Below are 18612 nucleotides of genomic sequence, written 5' to 3'. Positions count from 1 at the left end.
GAGATGGCATCTCCTTAAACTGACTCACATTTCCCTCAGACACCTCCATCCCTCCCTGCTCTTCGTCCTTACTTGGGGTTGGTTCGGATATGTGAACTTGACCAATTCATTTTCATAGAGATCATTAATCACTAGGCAGTTTTATTATGGGCTAGCCAGAAAATTGTATGCTGACATTTTTGTGGCAGGTTTTCATGTACTTTTTGTAGAATACATTCAGGTATACACTTTGGTGAAGTGAAAATAAAGAATTTTGTTTTTAAGCATTGGAAAATACATACTACCATGTTATTTTCTTTCATAGTTACCTGTTTAATATGGGCTGAATTATAGAAAATAATTACCATGGGCTGTCTATTTTGTCCTGACATTTACGTCCAAAGTCCCTAATCCTCATAAAAACTGCTCAGTTGACATAATGCAATAAAGAGTAAGGAGGAGACTGAGGCCCGAGATTGAGACCACATGACCAGTGTCCAGAGGAACCAGTATAGCAGGTCAGAGGCTATTCTTACTTTGGTCCCCGCTGACCCACTGGTCCCTCATAGGGTGAGGAAGCAGGGGCGCTGAGATAGCAAGGGATGCTGGTGGTCCTGTCTGCCGCCCTGCTGGCAAGAGGCAGAGTCCGCATTGGGACTCGGGCGCTCTGCCCCAGAGCGGGCTCCCAAACACCGCTCTGCGCTGCCTCTCAGCCTCGCTCCCGTGTTTGCACTTGTGCCCTTCATTGCCCCGTCACTCCCTTTTCTCTTAGGTTAAAACTCTTAGGTCTAATCTTTCTGACAGCACCTTTCATCTTTCAGGTGTATTTGGGATCTGCAGTGAGCCTTACATGAAGTATGTGTGGAATGGTGAACTTCTGGATGTAATTAAGAATGCTGTGCATCGTGACTGGCTGTTGTATGTCATTCACGGGTTCTGCGGGCAGTCAAGTATCCTTTTTAAGAAAAATTAAAATACACATTATTGAATTTATGCTGTACCAATTTGTAGAAAGCTATCTATGAATTATAAGAATATAATTATCATGCTGTGTGCCCAACAGGAGAACTTACCCATGATGCCATGTAGTAAAACCATAAAGAGGAATACAAATCACTTGAACAGATCTATTGTGCACAAGAAAGATAAAACGCAAGGAAGAAAATAGCTTGTGCACTGTAAATTATATAGGTGATAAGTATTATTCTTACCTGAGAAAGGGAGCAGTCTCTGACAGGTGGGGAGGGTGGGGAAGGCTCATAGGAAGAGTTGAACTTGGCCTGGGGCCTGACGGAAGCCAGGTCTTAGCAGTGAGCAGGGAATGAGATTATGGGTTGGGAAGCACCGTGAGTGAAAAGGCGCAGACGGTCATGGATATATTTTTGTGGCCTGTGGTGTTTAAAGTCCCTGGGAGGTACAGTCTAGTGGGAAGGAGCTTGATAGGGAAGGATCAGATTGCCAGTCACCAGGTTGCTTTGGTGGTCAGACTAAGGACTTTGAGTTTGGTGCTAGAACTTTCAAAACTGTTTTTTTCAAGAAGGTGATGCACAAATTCGTACTTAGGAAGCTTGGAGCTGACAGCCGTTCTCAAGCTAGAGTAAGTAAAATGAGGCTAGAACAAGGGACATGAGCTAGGCAAAAATCATAGTGGTTCAGGCATAATGTATGGAGGGCAGGACTGGAAAGGCATATGATAAATTAAATAGAAGCAGCCATGGGTTAAACCAATGAGTTAAATTTTATAAATCCTTTACGCCCCTTTATTTAAACTGGCAAGAAGAGATACTACACTTGATCTTAGCCAAAAGGCCGAGAATGATTCCCCCTTCATTTATTTAATTGCTAGCTGTTGTGAAACCTTTCAAGAAAGTTCTATTGTAAGGTTTATAAAGGCACTGTGCATGTTTTCTAGAAGTGGTATTTACATTTTCCTACCCCTTTTTGACTCATAAAGGGGTGTTCAACCCGCGGCCTGTGGGCCGTATGCGGCCCAGGATGGCTATGAATGTGGCCCATCACAAAATTGTAAATTTACTTAAAACATTATGAGGGTTTTTTTGTGATTATGTGTCCCAGACAATTCTTCCTCCAGCGTGGCCCAGAAATTCCAACAGTTGGACACCCCTGAGAGGGCATTTGTGTACATAGCATGTTGTCTAGTTGGCATTCTTCCTTGTGTCTTAGATTTTTTTTAAGATGTATCATGAAACTTCAAATGAATGGTTGTTTTGAGATTAGTAAGTGGGTGAATGTCATTAACCAATATTATGTTTTCATGCACCAGAGCATTTCAGAGGAGTGGAATCAAGGGGTTCAGCTGGAGAGGTTAGCCTTGAAGAGGGCCAGTGCTGCCTTCTTTGTGGCAATTGAGGGAGAGAAGAGGCTAGACAAACAGGAATTTCGAAATGAAGATGAGTGAGACTTTATGTGCTACACTTGAAAACCAGGCTTGTTGCTTTATCATTATTTTTGACCAGTGAATGGTATTATCTGCTTGATTATTCTCTGAATAATGAGATTTGGTCCTGAATTACTTGCTCTGTTTCCATAAGAAAATTTACCTGGGAAGAACACAAGGTTTTCATCACCAAGGACACCAAAAAGAGAAGACCACTCCAAAGTGTTTTATATTGCCAAGAGAACTCAGGGCCTGCTTATATTAAGCACAATAAATGTTTGCTTTTTTAAAGGTAGTAGCTACCACCATAGATAATAATTTTAAAGCTCATTAGTTTAAATGATGACTCTAGTCTTCTAGTTATCAAGTATTTAATGAATTCTGGATATCTATATGATGATAAAAGTAATTACTATTTATTAAACATTTACCAGAGGCCAGACACTATTATACACATTACCTAATCTGATCTCCCCGACCTAGTAAAATGAGTTACTTTATTAGTACTTATGCCATTCTACATAAAATGAAACTGAGGCTTAGCAAGTTTAATGAGGTGACTTAACAATAAGCTGTATGTTGGCTAAATAGTGCAGAGTGTTCAGTTTTTGCAGTTAGGTGACAGTTTTGATTGCTGATGTTGGGGACTGCCCTGCCTGGTTTCAGGAATTGTAAACCATCTCCTATGTCTAAGGCTGTGAGTGACCTCCAGAATGCAAGCCACTGAGGAGACAAGGCTTGTCTCTGACAGCAGATGCTGCCTCTGCTTCATCTCCCTGCCCCCAAAGTATGGTCGGATGGTCAGAGACAGGTGAGACCCCTCAGAGGAGGGGCAGCCTAGGCCAGACACGATCACTCAGGAGGCCATCATGGAAGGACTCGGGGGCTGCGACAAAGAGGGAGTGATGGACCCTCGCCCCCGGGCTGTGATGAAGACCAAGTCCCCATGTCCTCTGGGAGAAGCACTTCCTGGCTCTAATCCACTTAAGCCTAAAAACCTATGATGGAGAAGGTGGTTCAAGCCTTGTGCTGGAAATGGCCGGCTCCCTGGGTAATTAGGCCTGAGAAGGAATGTGTGAAACCCTGTGAGACCTGCTTTGTTTAAGAATGCTTTTAGTTAGATGATAAGGGCCTAGGCAGAAAAAGAGTTTATGTTCCCAAACTTCTGTAGCCTTTTAGCTGACAGGCCCTGATTTAGAAGAAGGCCTAATGGTTCTTTGTATGCTATCTACTGTTTACTGCTTGACAATGATGAATAAGCTGTCCCTGAACTCCTGTGCAAAAATCCCAATGAAAGCCTGACTAGGCAAGGGTCAGGGCACTCTCTCTCCCCTGGGAGAGAGTTCCCCGGCCTCTCCAAGCCGCTCTCCCCTTGAGAGGGTAGTGAGGCCGTTCTGAGGCTCTCCCCCCTCGAGGGAGCAGCCTTGCCAGCCCTTTCCCTCCACAGGACTCGGCAGTCCATGTGAATTTGTCTCATGTCTCATCCATGACGCTGTGGGCACCGCTTGTCAGTGCAAACGTCATTGCTCCTTTACTCACTCCATTCTCTCAGTTTTATATATTGCTTCATAGTTTAAATAGCCTGTTAGGTGACAGGTGTATGATCTCTGAAGACTAAGGAAGGATTAGTTGTACCTCTTTACACCCTTTAGTTGGCTATAAGGACAGACCAGGTCTTCTCTTGCCCAGTATCCCTATACCTGGTTACCGTTCCCTCTGAAATTCTTAGAAAACACTTCTTGGGGAAGTCTCTTTTGCACTAAATATCTGCACAATTTGGAAGAACAGTTGGACCCAGTGCTGCTCATTCTTGGGTGGAGCTTTTGGTCTTTAACCCACTCGACAAGATGTATTTAAATGTGTATTTTAGATGTAATGATGCTCTTGGTTTGGTGTGACATTCATGAATGCTAAACTGCTTTAACTTGACCTCTAAGAGCTGTTGATCTATGGACGGCCAGTGTATGTCACTCTAATAGCCAGAAGATCCAGCAAGTTTGCGGGGACCCGTTTTCTCAAGAGAGGTGCAAACTGTGAGGTAAGATGGGAAAAACAACAGTGCTGCTGGCCTTTTAACCTTTTCCATCAGCTTTGCTGACAGATGAAGCAAAGCAGATCTTTAGAAAGTGCAGCGTCTTAGTTTGGGACATTATGAAGGGAATGGTTCTCCAGAGTATCCAAAATTTATGAGAAATAGTAATATACAGCCGTTCTGAACTATCAGCTATCTTAGAGCAAGTTATGCAGTGCCTTAGGGAGTTATAAAATCTCTAATGTTTTGGAGGATGAACCATTTCTGTAATATATGAAAAAATGTTAGAACATACTTAGTGTAGAGACTAAAATAGCAAAGCACCTCCAGCCAAGAATAAATGGAGGGGAGCACTTGTTGGAAATGCGTCCTGGAGAAGAAGAATAGGGACAGCAAGACAAGGAAGACTCTTCATCCTCTTCCCTCCACTTTAATTTGGCTCAAGGCAGACTCCTTACTCTGTTCACCACCAGAATAACAGCAACAAAAATTTATCTATCATGGCATTGGCCGTGGAATCCCCATGGAGTGTTCAGTCTCTATTTGCAATAGACAACGAGAGTCTTAAGCAGATATGTGACTGAGTGGACCGATTGAGATGTTGGGTTTTGATCCTGCTTTAAAAAGGCAACATTATTCTTCAAATTATATCAACAATGAACATAGTTGTAATTGGTGCTTTAAAAGAATCAGTGTTTTGTAGCTGTATTATTTAGTTTTAAATATTCAAAGGGTAACCCAACAGACCTGTTATTAATGCCTCTAAAATTATTTTTGTCATATCCTTACATACTTTTATAGATAAAGCCAGCTCAAGACCCCCCTTTTTTTCTTCTGTCCATCAGACATTATTTGAATCTCACTCTTTTCCTTTCATTTTTCCTTGGTCTTCAGAGTTGAGTTTTTGTATTCCGCTGGTCTTCCTAACCTGCCATATAATTCCATGTCATTTTTTTCTTTCCTCTCCCTTCCCACTATTTGTATCACTCATGATGTTCTCTACGATTTGTATTACTGACTATTTCCTTGAATTTTTCCTAGTCTATTCACTGCTATTTTTAATTGCCTTCCTTGATTGCATTTAATTGATTTTCCTTTTCCTAATGTACATAATATTGATCAACATTTATCTCTTTCAAAACATTCTAAGAATAGGAATTATAATGTAATTGTATACTTGAAATTTTTTTTATTAAAACATTCTAAGAACATAAAATATCTTTAAACATACCTTCCTTTCAGGGTGATGTTGCAAATGAAGTGGAAACTGAACAGATACTCTGCGACGCTTCTGTGATGTCTTTTACTGCAGGAAGTTATTCTTCTTACGTGCAAGTTAGAGGATCAGTTCCTTTATACTGGTCTCAGGACATTTCAACTATGATGCCTAAACCGCCTATTACATGTACGTGGAACGGTCTTTTTAATAGCACTTCTTCTTTATCCACAGTTAGACATAACTGACTTTGTCACAGAAATCTCACCAATGCCTATGTTTTGACAAACTTTTAGTACTGGAAAAAAGATCATTTAAATTTTTTTTGCAATGACTTTATATTTTTCTTTAATTTTAGCTGCTAGTATATTATTTATATTTTACTTCAGAAATGTCAAAATTGTTCAAATTAAAAAAATACACAACAAATTAGTGTCTTGATAAGGTCAGAAGGAATTTGGGAAGTGAGACTGCTGTATTAGTTGAATTGCGTTTCTATAAACATGAAGTAACAAAACAGAACCCTATACTTTTACTCTTGCTTTATAGTTTCCATTCTGGTATTTATTCATCATTTTTCTCTCCTCAGTGGATCAGGCAGACCCATTTGCACATGTGGCGGCCCTTCACTTTGACCAGATGCTCCAGAGGTTTGGCTCCCCCATCATCATCTTGAATTTGGTGAAGGTACGATGTGCTCACCTTTCTGGTTATGAAATTCAGTCACACTGGACAATGTCTTCCTCAGCACAGAGGGTTTAACAAGCTTGCTGTACCTTTCTCCAGATGAGAGATGTTGATGTAGCCTGCTCTGGTGGCCCACTGTGGCTGAGCCATCCGAGCTGCTGTCCTTTGACTTCAGATGGCACGTGGCCTCCTCCCTGCCTACCTAGGAGAATCAGCGATGAGTTTCCAGGAGGGGAGTGTGACGCAGTGTGTCAGTCTCCTGACTCCCTTGGGTGAACTAGATATGGGTGAAATTCTGCCGTAGTTTCCAGGACATCTTGGAGAAGGAAGCATGGAGACCAAACGGCCATAGCCAGGCCCCGATACAGCCAGTTCCCTTGACAGTCCAGAAGCTCTCCTGGGCAAGTTAACACATAGTCACAGGACCTAAAGGCTATATTCAGAAGGTGGAGTGCTGTTGTGGCTCCTGAGTCAGGTGGACAAAGCAGTGTCATGACCTTGTAGTTCTGTGCTTCCTCATCAGAGTACATCGTCTGGTCACTGTATCTTGTGTATCAGTAGGCGCACAGGTCAGAGGCCTAGGATGGAGGATGGGGAGACCAGATAATAAATTGTATCTGTGTTCGTTGCAACCAAGTGGGCTGGAAGAATCTCAGTCTGCAGCCTAAAGTATGGAAAACAAGGGCTGCGGTGTTGTTTCATGAGTGGCCAACAGCCTAGTAGTGTCTGAGGTTATTCTGAGCAGTTGGTTAATAAATCTAACTCAGTTCAATCAAAAGCCAAGAAATCCTGTGTTCATTTAGTCCATCGATTGACAAGTATTTTTGAAGGTTTTCTTTGTGCCAACACAATCATAGAAACCATCCCTGCCCTCACAGAGCTGGCAGTCTAAAGGAGGAGACTGTGAAGTAATGCAGGGTAAATGGGGCCCTGAGAGCCTACAGTGTCCCCTGAGGATGTGGTAGGTCAGTGTCACCAGAGGAGGAGGCACTAAGTAGTCCAAAAAGACAGAGAATAGCCTTCACCTCAGAGGAGTAGGTACCAAGGCCCTGAAGCAGGAGGGGATGTGGTGTGTTGGAGGACGGAAAGGCCTGTGTGGCTGCGGCCCAGAGAATGAGGTCAAGAGAGCCTGCCTGGAGACACGGCTCAAGAGAGGGGAATCTGGTCCTGGTCCTGAGAGTAACGGAAAACCGTCGAAGGTTTTGCACGGTTGAGAGGATCATGGTTAGATTCGTGTTTTGAAAACATTGTCCTGGCCTTTACGTAGAGAATAAATGGATTGGCACGAGGCTAAAGCCAGAGCTGGAGGACTGTGGAGGAGGCTGTTACAGTTATCTAGTACAGGATGGCTCCGGCTTGTCCTGTGGTGGTGTGGAGGAGAGGCAGAGGGGGGTAGAGGAGGGAGGTAGCCTCGGCGAAGGGCAGGACTTAAGCTGAGGGGGAGGGAGATGTCAGGCTTGGTTCTCAGGATTTTCATGTACTCAGGTGGACAGATGGTGATGCCATCCACTCACTGACACGGGATACACTCAGTCCGTGGGGGAAGATGCTGAGCGTGGTTTAGACATGCTGAGGTTTATGTGTATCTGAGTCCTCTAAAAGGAGATGGCAAATAGGTGGTCGGTTGGAAGCTCAGAGGAGAGGGCTGGGCCGAGATGTGATTTTTTAAGGGGGGATGAGAGTGGGATGCCCCTACGGAGGTTACAGAGAGAGGGTAGGGAAGAGCCTTGAGGACCTCCGCTCTTTCTGTCCAGCGAGAATGGTCTGAGTCTGGAAGGACTCAGAGAAACCCAGACAAAAGTGGGAGGAAAACAAATGTGTGCTATGTTATGAAAACATGTCTCATGATGAAGGAAGTGAATGGGAAATGTGGACGGTCAGGTAGGACGGCAAGGGGGGAAATTCTCCCTGGTGTCTGCAGTGCCTAGGGCGCCGGCTGAAGCAGCTGAGGTGTGCGGTGAGAGTAGGCAGTGCTGGCGGTGGGCACCTAGTGAAACACGGAGCGGAGTGGGTGTTTTTATCACTTTTTGAAAAGAGATCAGGCCCCGGCTGGTGTGGCTCGCCTGCTCGGAGTGTCATCCTGTGGCTGAAAGGTTGTCGGTTCAATCCCTGTCCCGGGCATGTATGGGAGGCAACCAGTCGATGTTTCCCTCTTTCCTCTTGCCCTTCCTCTCCCTCTAGGAGCCATGACAAAACATCCTCAGAGGTGAGGGTGAAAAAGAGAGCGAGACAGACAGAGATCATGATGATGTGTTTAGACGACCGTGGAAAGGACCCATTTGGGATCCTTGAGCAGAGGCATGAAACACGGGAGAGAAAAGGGGCCACCGGTGGCATCACGTGCTTAGGAAAAGAGGGAGAAATGCGAACCACGGAAGGAGGAATCGTGTTACGGGATCACAGAGGACTGTGAGGGTGCGGGGCTGTGTGTGTGTGTTTTAAACCAAGGGTCTGGAGGAAGATGGCCTGAGAGTGGCCGGGCTCCGGGAGGAAGGCGGTGAGGAGGGGAAGCCCCGGGCAGTGAGGCCGTCAGCTTCATTCCTTCCATTGCTGCTCTTCGGTTTGTGTGATTATTGCATCCTACCAGGGACTGACTTTGTAAAATAAATGGTTCAGCTATTAAATACATCATTTTCCAGGCTTTTGTTCACATTAATTCAGAAATTTCATTTGCACCTCTCTCTCCCTGTCAACTCAGAATAATCTAAGGCAGTGTGATTGAACAGTAGCTATAATATACATTATTTAAAAATTTAAGTAGGACAGCTCTAGTAACAAAGACTGTCATAAATACTCTTCTAGGAAATGTATAAGTAAGGTATTATTAAAACATAAACATCAATCTAAATTGTAGGTATTCTTCATGGTTTACGGAGTCCTGGTAGCTATAGTTAAGTGGAGATTCAGTCTGTGACATTTAAAATAATTCTGCAAAAAAAAAAAAATAATTCTGCATTAAGTATACAGATTCAAGAAATAATATCTGATATATGTGATTTTGTAAAGGTTTTTTTGCCCAGATTCTCAAAAGTACATTTTAAAAAAATATTTAAAGGCCAATCTATTGTTCTGTTGTCATACAAATCCTGGCAATAACTAGAGATTAACTAAAAATAGAGTGGAGATTGAGTGGCTGTCTGTGGAATAGAAAGAAAATTTTTGTTGTTTTTGTCATTGGTTATTTTATTCACAGATAAAAGAGGGTGTTTATTCAGCTCCCTTGGAAGACGCCCTATTAACTGTGGAGGAGTTAAGGAATGTGTGTGTGTAGAACGGTACTCAGGGATATTCACTCTGTCCTGCCCCAGTGTACTTACTGGAGTGGAGTACTTTCCTTGGCTTCTTTTCCTTTTACCCTGTGTCATGAACCCTCCACCCCCAGCCCCCACACCATGACTGCGGAAGTTTGAGGTGCTGGTTGACAGGCATTTCCCATCTATTCCTATGCCTTCAGTGCTGCTTCTGGGATCAGAGAAAGTCCACCTGGAACGAAGCATAACTGTACATCAGAGGTTTTTAATCTGGGGCCACGGGTGGCCGTTAGAAGGGGTCTCTGACCCCTTAGAACTGATATGCAGAATCGCTTGCATATGTGAAGTTTTCATTTGGTCGTTAGAGAGGTCTGTGACCCTAAGAAGGTTGGCTAATCAATCCACTAACATTAATTCCCTATGGACAGACAATGCATGAAGCAGATTCTTTGTTTAGAGATGATCAAAGGTTGATTATCTTTTTTCTCCATCTCATAAAATGTCAGATTTTAAAAATTTTTTAGAGAGAGAGAGAGAGAGGAATGGAGGGAGGAAGAGATGGAGAGAAACATCAATTGGTCGCCTCTCTTACGCCCCCTCCAGGGACCAAGCCCACAGCCTGGGCATGTGCTCTGACAGGGAATCAAACTGGCGACCTTTCGCTTTGTGGGACGATGTCCAGCCACACAGGTCAGAGCTAAAATGTCAGGTTTGATATAAGAATTTCAAAAAGTTTTGGTTTTCCTAGTTGATTTAAAAAGCTTTTGAGAAAATTTTCAGATATATAATTTAATTTTCTCAGATGTAAAAATAAGCTAAATCTATGTTTATCCTAAACTGATATAACATGGTTTTTAATCAACTATTTTCTCATATGATTTATTTCACTATACAAAAGAGACACCTTTTTCTGATTCCACAGTGGTTATCTAACTAAGTTCATGGAACTGAGAAGTAATCGCCACGATGGAGAACAGCATAGACTTGTTTCCATGCCTCAGGGGCCACGTCAGTGTCACTGATGCCGAATTACCTGTTCGATTTGTTTGCTTGTTTCTAAGTGAAGACCTATCAGGATAACAATAAAAATGGTTAAGTTTTATTAATACTGACCGTGTTCCAGATGTTAATTATCACCTCACACAAATGCTGTAACGGAGATGTGCTGGTTACCCCATTGTATAGATGAAGAAGTGGAGGCCTAGGCAAGCTGAGAACCTTGCCCTAGGCTGCATGGCTCGTAAGGGCTAGAGCCAGCTCTCCAGCCACAGAGCTGTACAGCAATGCACAAGCCCCTCCTGGGTGGGCGGCAGTGTAATATCTAAGGAGGTAACGCAGGCAGGAGGTGGAAAGTAATGGTTAGTGTCATGAACACCTCTTACTCTCAGTTCATCTAACCACAGTGTAAAAAGGAAAAATGTACCTGCCTTGGCTGCCTCACCAGGTATTTTGTGAATCAAATTTAAAACCATGTATAGGCTGCGAAAGCTCTCTCTCTTTGCCAGTGTGGGGTCCTTAGATGGCTGGAGTTTGGGAGTTCTGTTCTTCTGGTCCTTGGGGATTCTATTCTGCAAAAATAGGGTGTGGAGGGTGTGGGCCGAGGCTGTGGAGGGTGAGCTGGGCTTCTTGGGGCTGCAGGATGTTACTAGGAAGAAATATGATCTCCCGGAGTCTTTACACTCATTATCTGTTGACTTAAATTCAATGAAGTGTTTATTTCTTTGCACTTATATTAATTACTTTAATTTTCATAGGTAGGTTTTATTTCAGTACATTTAAGATGGACTTTTTGTCTTGGCTGAAAAGTAAAAACGTTAAAAATCTGTTCCTTTGTTTTAAAGTAATTAGAACAATGAAAATGTTTGATTTTTGATAAAGGAACGAGAGAAAAGAAAGCATGAGAGAATTCTGAGTGAAGAGCTTGTAGCTGCGGTGACATACCTTAACCAGTTTCTCCCTCCTGAGCACACTATTATTTACATTCCTTGGGACATGGCCAAGTACACAAAAAGGTGAGTACATATTAATAAGTCTGGTTGCTTAATATGTGTTCCTTTTTTGTGATGTGAAATAGCAGAAAGCTGATCTCTATGGTAAAGTAAGTTACTCTTCTGATTTCTTTCATGAAACTGCTAACAGGCTGTTGAGTGCTTAAATTAATAGGCCAACTCTTTTTTTGCCCACTTTTTATGCCTCTTGCAAGTTCTTTTTGAAGTAGCCCGTCATTTCAGAACATCTCTACTCCACTCCTTTTCCTTAAAGGCCTTCATTCCACTTTTTCCTATTCTGTGCTCCCTGCCTGGTAAATCCAAACTCCTAGGTGAATGTTAAAGCCCCATCGCCTGGTTGGTTCCAACATTTAATAACTTTTTTGCTCCCAGATCTGTCCTGTTACTGAAAAAGGGGACTTCATGCTCTGCCCCCAGTGTGGCAACTGAATCCATTCTTTGTCCTGGTCGTCACCCCTCCTTTCCTCCACTTCTCCCAAGCATGCTTTCCCACCTCTTTTACTTGTCACAGTCTGATTGAGAACATCTACAAGGAGCTTTCTTTCATTAATGCTGCATTGTCTTTTTACTTGTCTACTAGGCATCATGCAAACAGTAGGTTTATTTTGAGGTCTTTTTAAAAATGTTACTGTATTGTTTTGCACTAAACTCATTGTACCTTTTTCAAAATCATTTTATGTAACGAGGGACACACACATACACAATGTTTTCTTCACTGCCACCTGTACTATGCATTGTGCTCTCTTCACAGTCATTTTGCAAATGCATGTTGACTTGACTTGACTCTTGAGGGGTGAAAGGCTTTGGAAAAAGCCCTTGCAGGCATGTAATGTCCAAGAGTAAGGCTTGCCAATAGTTGATATTAAATTACAGGCCCTTGCCCTGGCTGGTGTAGCTCAGTGGATTGAGCATCGGCCTGCAAACCAAAGTATTGTGGTTCGATTCCCAGTCAGGGCACGTGCCTGGGTTGCAGGCCAGTTCCCAGCAGGGGACACACAAGAGGCAACCATACATTGATATTTCTCTCCCTCTCTCCTTCCCTTCCACTCTAAAGATAAATAAATAAAATCTTTAAAAAAATAAAAAATAAATTATAGGCCCTTACTGTCTTTTTGCACCAAATCTCATTACTTATTGAGTATAAATTATATTCTAGAAATTGCTACCGTGTCCCTATTGAGTATACACCAGAGGTTTCTAAAATTAAATCCCTGAATATCACTTCTATAAACTTTATTTGTGTTAGATATTGGGATAAATAGGTATTAAAACTTGGGTCCTCACCTTTCTCATCTTCCTCCCCTCCCCAGCAAACTGTGTAACGTTCTTGATCGACTGAACGTGATTGCGGAGAGTGTGGTGAAGAAAACAGGCTTCTTTGTAAACCGTCCTGATTCTTACTGTAGCATTTTGCGGCCAGATGAAAAGTATGTACGATATTTAAAAACTTGAAGAATTTTGGTCTATGGATAAAGTTATTCTAAATATGAGCAGAGTACTCATCTTAATTTGGAAGATGGATGGATTTATTCCTTTGGGGAGGAAAGCAGCACATAATGAACATTCACTGTGGGCATCAGATTTCCTCAGGTGGTTATATAAGGTCTGTCCAGAAAAAGTCCAGCCGTTGTTAATATAATGAGAACAGTTTGCACAACATCAGTGTAACTTCACATCCCAGAAGAGAGGACTGGAATATAAATGTGTGAACAATGATGACTTCACTGTACCTGTTAGTGGGGGCGGTAGATGCTGTTGAGTGACCAGGTGTACTGTGTGGCCATTGCATTCAAAATGACTGAGTGAGTAGAGCAACGAATCTGGGTCAGATTTTGCAATAAGCTTGAACATTCCTCTGGGGAAATTGTTTGGATTTAGAAGGCCGCAGTTGTGGGCAACTGGTGATTGACAACTTCATCTCAACAGTATGCCCACTTATGCATCACATCTCATGCAGAGTTTTTGGTGAAACATCAAGTAACCCAAGCGACTGAGCCCCCTACCGCCCAGATTTAGTGCCCTGCAAATTCGAGCTTTTCCCCGAACTAAAATCACCTTTGAAAGGGAAGATATTTGAGACCATTTTAATACAAATAATACTTATCATCGTACTATAGTTAGTTATTTGCTCACAAATCTTTATTCATTACCATTATGTACCAAAATATTTTCTCAGCTTGTTCAGATCAAGGATCCATGTTTTATTTACTTTTAAGGAACCAGTATTATATATTTTGAGCACTTCATTTTCAGTTAAGAAAGTTAATTATAATGGTAAAAAGTGCAGAAAAACAACCGACTAATTGTGTGTATATCTTTAGAGACATACACATGTATATGTTAGGTCCTTTTCTGGAGTTTGAATTTTTTGGCTCCTGTCATGGGGAGCTTCTAAGACCACTACTAGACACGGCAATTCACTAGGAGAACTCAGAGGACACGGCATATTATACTCACAGCTGTGATTTTTTACGGTCAAAGGATACAGAACAAAACCAGCAAAGTGAAAAGGCACCTGGGCAAAGCCTGGAGGGAATCAGACGCAAGCGCCCAGAGTCCCCTCAGTGGAGTCACACAGAACGCCCGTGATTCCCCAGCCACTTGTTATGACAGCATGTGTGAGATGTTGCCAGCTAGGACAGATTATTGGACACCCAGTGCCAGGGTTTGGTTTTATTTTTTAAATTGGAGGCTGGTCCTGTAGGGAGTCTGCTTGGCACGTACCAAAATTCCAGACTCCCAGGAGGAAAGGGGATATGCAGCAAAACCATATTGTTTCTACAAACAGTTTAGACTCAGTGAGCCACTCGTCTGTTCTGGGATCGTGAGAACCCAAGTGGTCAGATGCTGGCCAGCAGGCAGCCTTGTAAGCCGGTCTTTCTGAGGGTAGCAGGGAGGCCTGAGAACTCTTTTCTGCACTGCATCTTTTTTCAAATAGTAAAAACAAATATTAATATCATTATAGAGTGCTTAGAACATGTCCCCGTGCAGTCATTAGCACATGGAGAAGAACATAGGAAGGAGAATAATAAGGAAGCCTGCAAAAACAGCCAGAAAAGCCGAGGAGGTAGAGCATCCTAATACTGAGGAGAGAAGGATAAGGCTTGGAAGATTTTAATAGAAAGGTATTCTGTAATTACTACTTATCTCTGTAGAAACCAAGCAAAAATTCGGCTTAAATTTAAGCAAGAGAGGTTTCAGTTGAACGTGGGAGACAGAATGCCAGCGTGTGGGGCCCTGGGACAAGGTCAGACACCCCTTTCCTGGGCTTTCTTTGAGGAGAGCATGGCTAGCCTTCCATCCCAGTTGTCTGCGTATTAACCTACCCAAGAGGATGAAAGTAAGCAGAATCAGCTGATTATATTGGTGCACGTAGCTCTGTTCATTTGATTCTTAATAGAGATCTAGTGGCAAAAATGAATACAGATTATGTTATCAAAACATTTTTTTAAAAGCATGTATTTTTAAACAGGTGGAATGAACTAGGAGGATGTGTGATTGCCACTGGTCGCCTGCAGGTATAGATGACATTATATTATTATATTAATAGTGAATAGAATGCACAGGAGATGATGTTTTCTGAATGCAATCATTGAGAGTTACACTTCTTGTTTAATGCAGAATTATTAGTCATTTGGGAGTAATTTTTAAAAGCCTTACTGCTGGAGTCTAAGTCCTACAGGATGTGCAGCTAAAGTAAAAATGATCCACAGATTTTTAAAATATATTATACATTTCATTATTGGAAGTAGAAACATAAACAGAAATGTAGAAAGAGTGAGTTAGAATGACTTTGGAAAATGAGCCAGGTATGATCACTGTATGTACTAATTATGCTTTAAGAATGATACAACCTCAACTCCTGAATATTTGGTTTGTACAGTAAAGGAGGCACATCAGGGAAAAAAGCATGTGTTTTAGTAATTGGTACGTGTGGAAAGTGTTATGTGTTTCATCTTGTTGAACTAAAGAAGAAAGTTCAAATACAAACTAGAAGGTGTAATGATGCTGTTGCAGCAGTAAGTGAGCGGCCGCTGTGCCCTTCGAGGAGCTAAGAAGTGTTCGTTACTTGTTTGGGAATAATACCCTACTTATAGCTTTTCTTCCACTTTTTAAGGAAAGGAAATCTAAGTAGGATGGAAGTTGTTTTGGTGACCGAATAACAATTGAAAGTCTTAAGGTGTCTCTCTTTAGACTGGTGTTCTTCGAACCAACTGTGTGGACTGTTTAGATCGCACCAACACAGCGCAGTTCATGGTGGGAAAATGTGCCCTGGCTTACCAGCTGTACTCCTTGGGATTGATCGACAAGCCTAATCTGCAGTTTGATACAGATGCAGTCAGGTAAGCCTTCTTTTCTGCCTTTCGAATGCTGGTAATGACAGAAAGCAAAAATCTGATTAGTAATAAGGACTTTTATGAACTCGTTTGTACTTTTAGGTTCTCAAAAATTATGTTGCTAATTATGCAAATTCTGTAATAAATATTTCTGTTAAATACTTGTATATTGCTATGAGTTTTTGTATTAATTATCAATAAACACTGTGTTCTTTAGAAAGTTCCAAAGTGCGCTAAATAAATCTAAAATAGTGGGTTTAAAAAAAAAAACAAGTCCAGGCTACATTATGAAAAAATAATAATGTGCCTTTGTACATTCTGAATTAAAAATGGAAGACATATAAAAGATTGATTTTTCATTAAGGACTGGTTTCTTCCCTGTCCATTGGATCCATGGCATTGTATGAAGTTCGGTTTCTTGAAAATACAGTGATAGCTCTTACTTGTCATCTGAGATTGGCAGAAAGGCTGTCAGGAGAAGTGATCAGCTTACAAGTAGCCGGATCCACAGATATCACAGCACTGAAGGTCTTTAACGGGCACTTGAAGGAACACAAGTTTCAAACGAGTATTTCCAGGAAAGAATATGGTTTATCTGTCTGTGATCAAAGGGTGTCCTTCTTTTCTCAAGGCAATTCAGAGAGAAAGGAAAAGTCTGCCATGGAAGATAAAGTGATCAGGCAGGCTGCAGAAAGTTAGGCATACTTTTTTTATTTTTTTTATTTTTAAAGAAAGGAAGGGAGGGGAAAAGAGAGGGAGAAACATTGGCCTGGCCGGTGTACCTCAGTGGATTGAGCACTGGCCTGCGAACCAAAGCATTGCCAGTTCGATTCCCAGTCAGAGCACATGTCTGGCTTGCAGGCCTGGTCCCCAGGAGGGGGCATGTGAGAGGCAACCACACATTGATGTTTCTCTCCCTCTATTTCTCCTTCCCTTCCCCTCTCTCTAAAAATAAATAAATAAAAATTTTTAAAGAAAAAAAGGAACACCGATGTGAGAAACATCGATTGGTTGCCTTGTACATGTGCTCTGACCAGGACCAAACCTGCCAGGCAGGCGAGTGCCTTGACTGGGAATCGAATCAGCGACCTTTTGCTTTGCGGGAGCCCAACCAACTGGGTCACACCAGTCAGGGCAAGTTAGACATCTTCTAATAAGTTTGGAACCAACTGGTCTGATTTTGTTGGGTTACATTTTTAGTGCCCCTGCTGTCTCTTTACTTTTTTTCTGTGACTTTGTTGCTCATTAGACTGTTACTGTAAAATATAAAATATTTAGCATTTGTACTTATCTTCAAGATGTTGAAGAATCTACTTGAAAGGAACGGCTCAGAGAATTTATAAAGTAAAAGACTTGTTTTGAGTCTGTGGCTAAGTGAATAACGTTTAATACTTTTTCTAAAATTGTTTAATATTTGGATTTTTTTGCTTAGGTTATTTGAGGAACTCTATGAAGATCATGGGGACACCCTGTCTCTTCAGTATGGGGGTTCTCAACTTGTTCATCGTGTAAAAACTTACAGAAAGATAGCGCCATGGACCCAGCACTCAAAAGATATCATGCAGACACTGTCTAGATATTACAGCAATGCTTTTTCAGGTAATTCTGGAGTACTAGCCATTTCCAAGACTTATCCCAATGTGCATTTTTCTTCTTAAGCACATGTTTTTCTTTTAACTACTTGGCTAGTAAAATTCAAAATTAAATGTTTAAGAAATTTAAATAAAATAGAATCTGTCACTTAGAAAGTGCTCAACAAACATTTGTTCACTAAATGCATGAGTACACGTTGTATTTTAAATAAGGCCTGTTTGCACTTTGCCACCCCCAGTTGGAACTTTTACACAATGCAAAATACTTTGATTCCTTGCCTTCTGTCTCTGTATTTCTGCTTGTGATGCATAGATAAATGTTTGAGGGTGTTGAATCATTATTTTTAAAATGGGATTCAGAGTCTTGACAATTGTCTAAGAATGTAAGTATCACTGATCACTGATTTTTTTAAATGTCAGCCAGGAATGCATGGTAACATTAACGCTGAGTCATTTTCTTGTTTGATGACTTGTGAATACTGAAAGCAACAGGTTGTTCCAATGGCACTTTTCCTGCCTCCATTCTGATGGGATTTCCAACACAGCATATGTCACAGAGCAGAGTGATTGAGAGGCAAGTCCCCATGCACAGAATTCACAGAAGCATGTACAGTGACTGAGTCTGTGAGTCTCTGGCTCTTGAACCAGATCAAGGAGAAAGAAGTTTACAGAATATAAAGAAGAAGATTTGCAAAGACATTCTTTGAAGAGCACTATGGCTGTGCAGTGACTGTCACCACCCCACTCCTTCACCTCAAAGCTAGAGAGAGCTTCAGGTGGACTCGGCCAGCTTGATGGAGTGGCCCACAGTTGGAGAGACCCCGTGGAGCTGCTGGCTTCAGACTGCTGTATAGAGAAGCTGGAGCAGAGGGATGGGCTGAAGAGAAGGCTGCCATGTTAGAAAGGGCCTGCCTTCCCAGAGTTGGTTGGGCCAAAAGGTCCTGGAGGCTTTCCTGGTGACCAGATTAGGCTCATGGAGGAGGGTGATGGCGTGGGGTTGGCCTAAGCCCTGGTCAGAGGGAACCTAGCAGTAAGAACCAGGAGATGATCGCTGGATTCCTAAGGAAGGAGCTGCAGGAAACTGACACAAAAAGTACGTGCGCCCACAGCA

The 18612-nt window shown here is 42.1% G+C and overlaps 1 protein-coding gene and 1 pseudogene across 2 annotated transcripts in view; one reads left to right on the top strand and one right to left on the bottom strand.

The window, feature by feature from the left end:
* The window catches only part of FIG4 (FIG4 phosphoinositide 5-phosphatase), a 100712-nt gene that overhangs the window by 29088 nt on the left and 53012 nt on the right, over positions 1-18612 (top strand). For both annotated transcript variants that reach the window (XM_037159019.2, XM_037159021.2), the window contains 9 exons: positions 801-929; positions 4315-4415; positions 5652-5814; positions 6215-6312; positions 11442-11575; positions 12883-12999; positions 15045-15090; positions 15767-15915; positions 17342-17508. In XM_037159019.2, coding sequence (XP_037014914.2) covers positions 801-929; positions 4315-4415; positions 5652-5814; positions 6215-6312; positions 11442-11575; positions 12883-12999; positions 15045-15090; positions 15767-15915; positions 17342-17508 — 1104 coding nt within the window. The remainder of the gene's footprint in view (positions 1-800; positions 930-4314; positions 4416-5651; positions 5815-6214; positions 6313-11441; positions 11576-12882; positions 13000-15044; positions 15091-15766; positions 15916-17341; positions 17509-18612) is intronic.
* On the bottom strand, positions 1694-1800 carry LOC119059448 (uncharacterized; annotated as a pseudogene).

The sequence above is a fragment of the Artibeus jamaicensis genome, unplaced genomic scaffold (assembly GCF_021234435.1).
Source record: "Artibeus jamaicensis isolate MK-2021 breed Jamaican fruit bat unplaced genomic scaffold, CSHL_Jam_final contig_387, whole genome shotgun sequence".
Classification (NCBI taxonomy): domain Eukaryota; kingdom Metazoa; phylum Chordata; class Mammalia; order Chiroptera; family Phyllostomidae; genus Artibeus; species Artibeus jamaicensis.
Note: the sequence above shows the minus strand (reverse complement) of the source record. Positions and strands in the feature narration are given on the sequence as shown.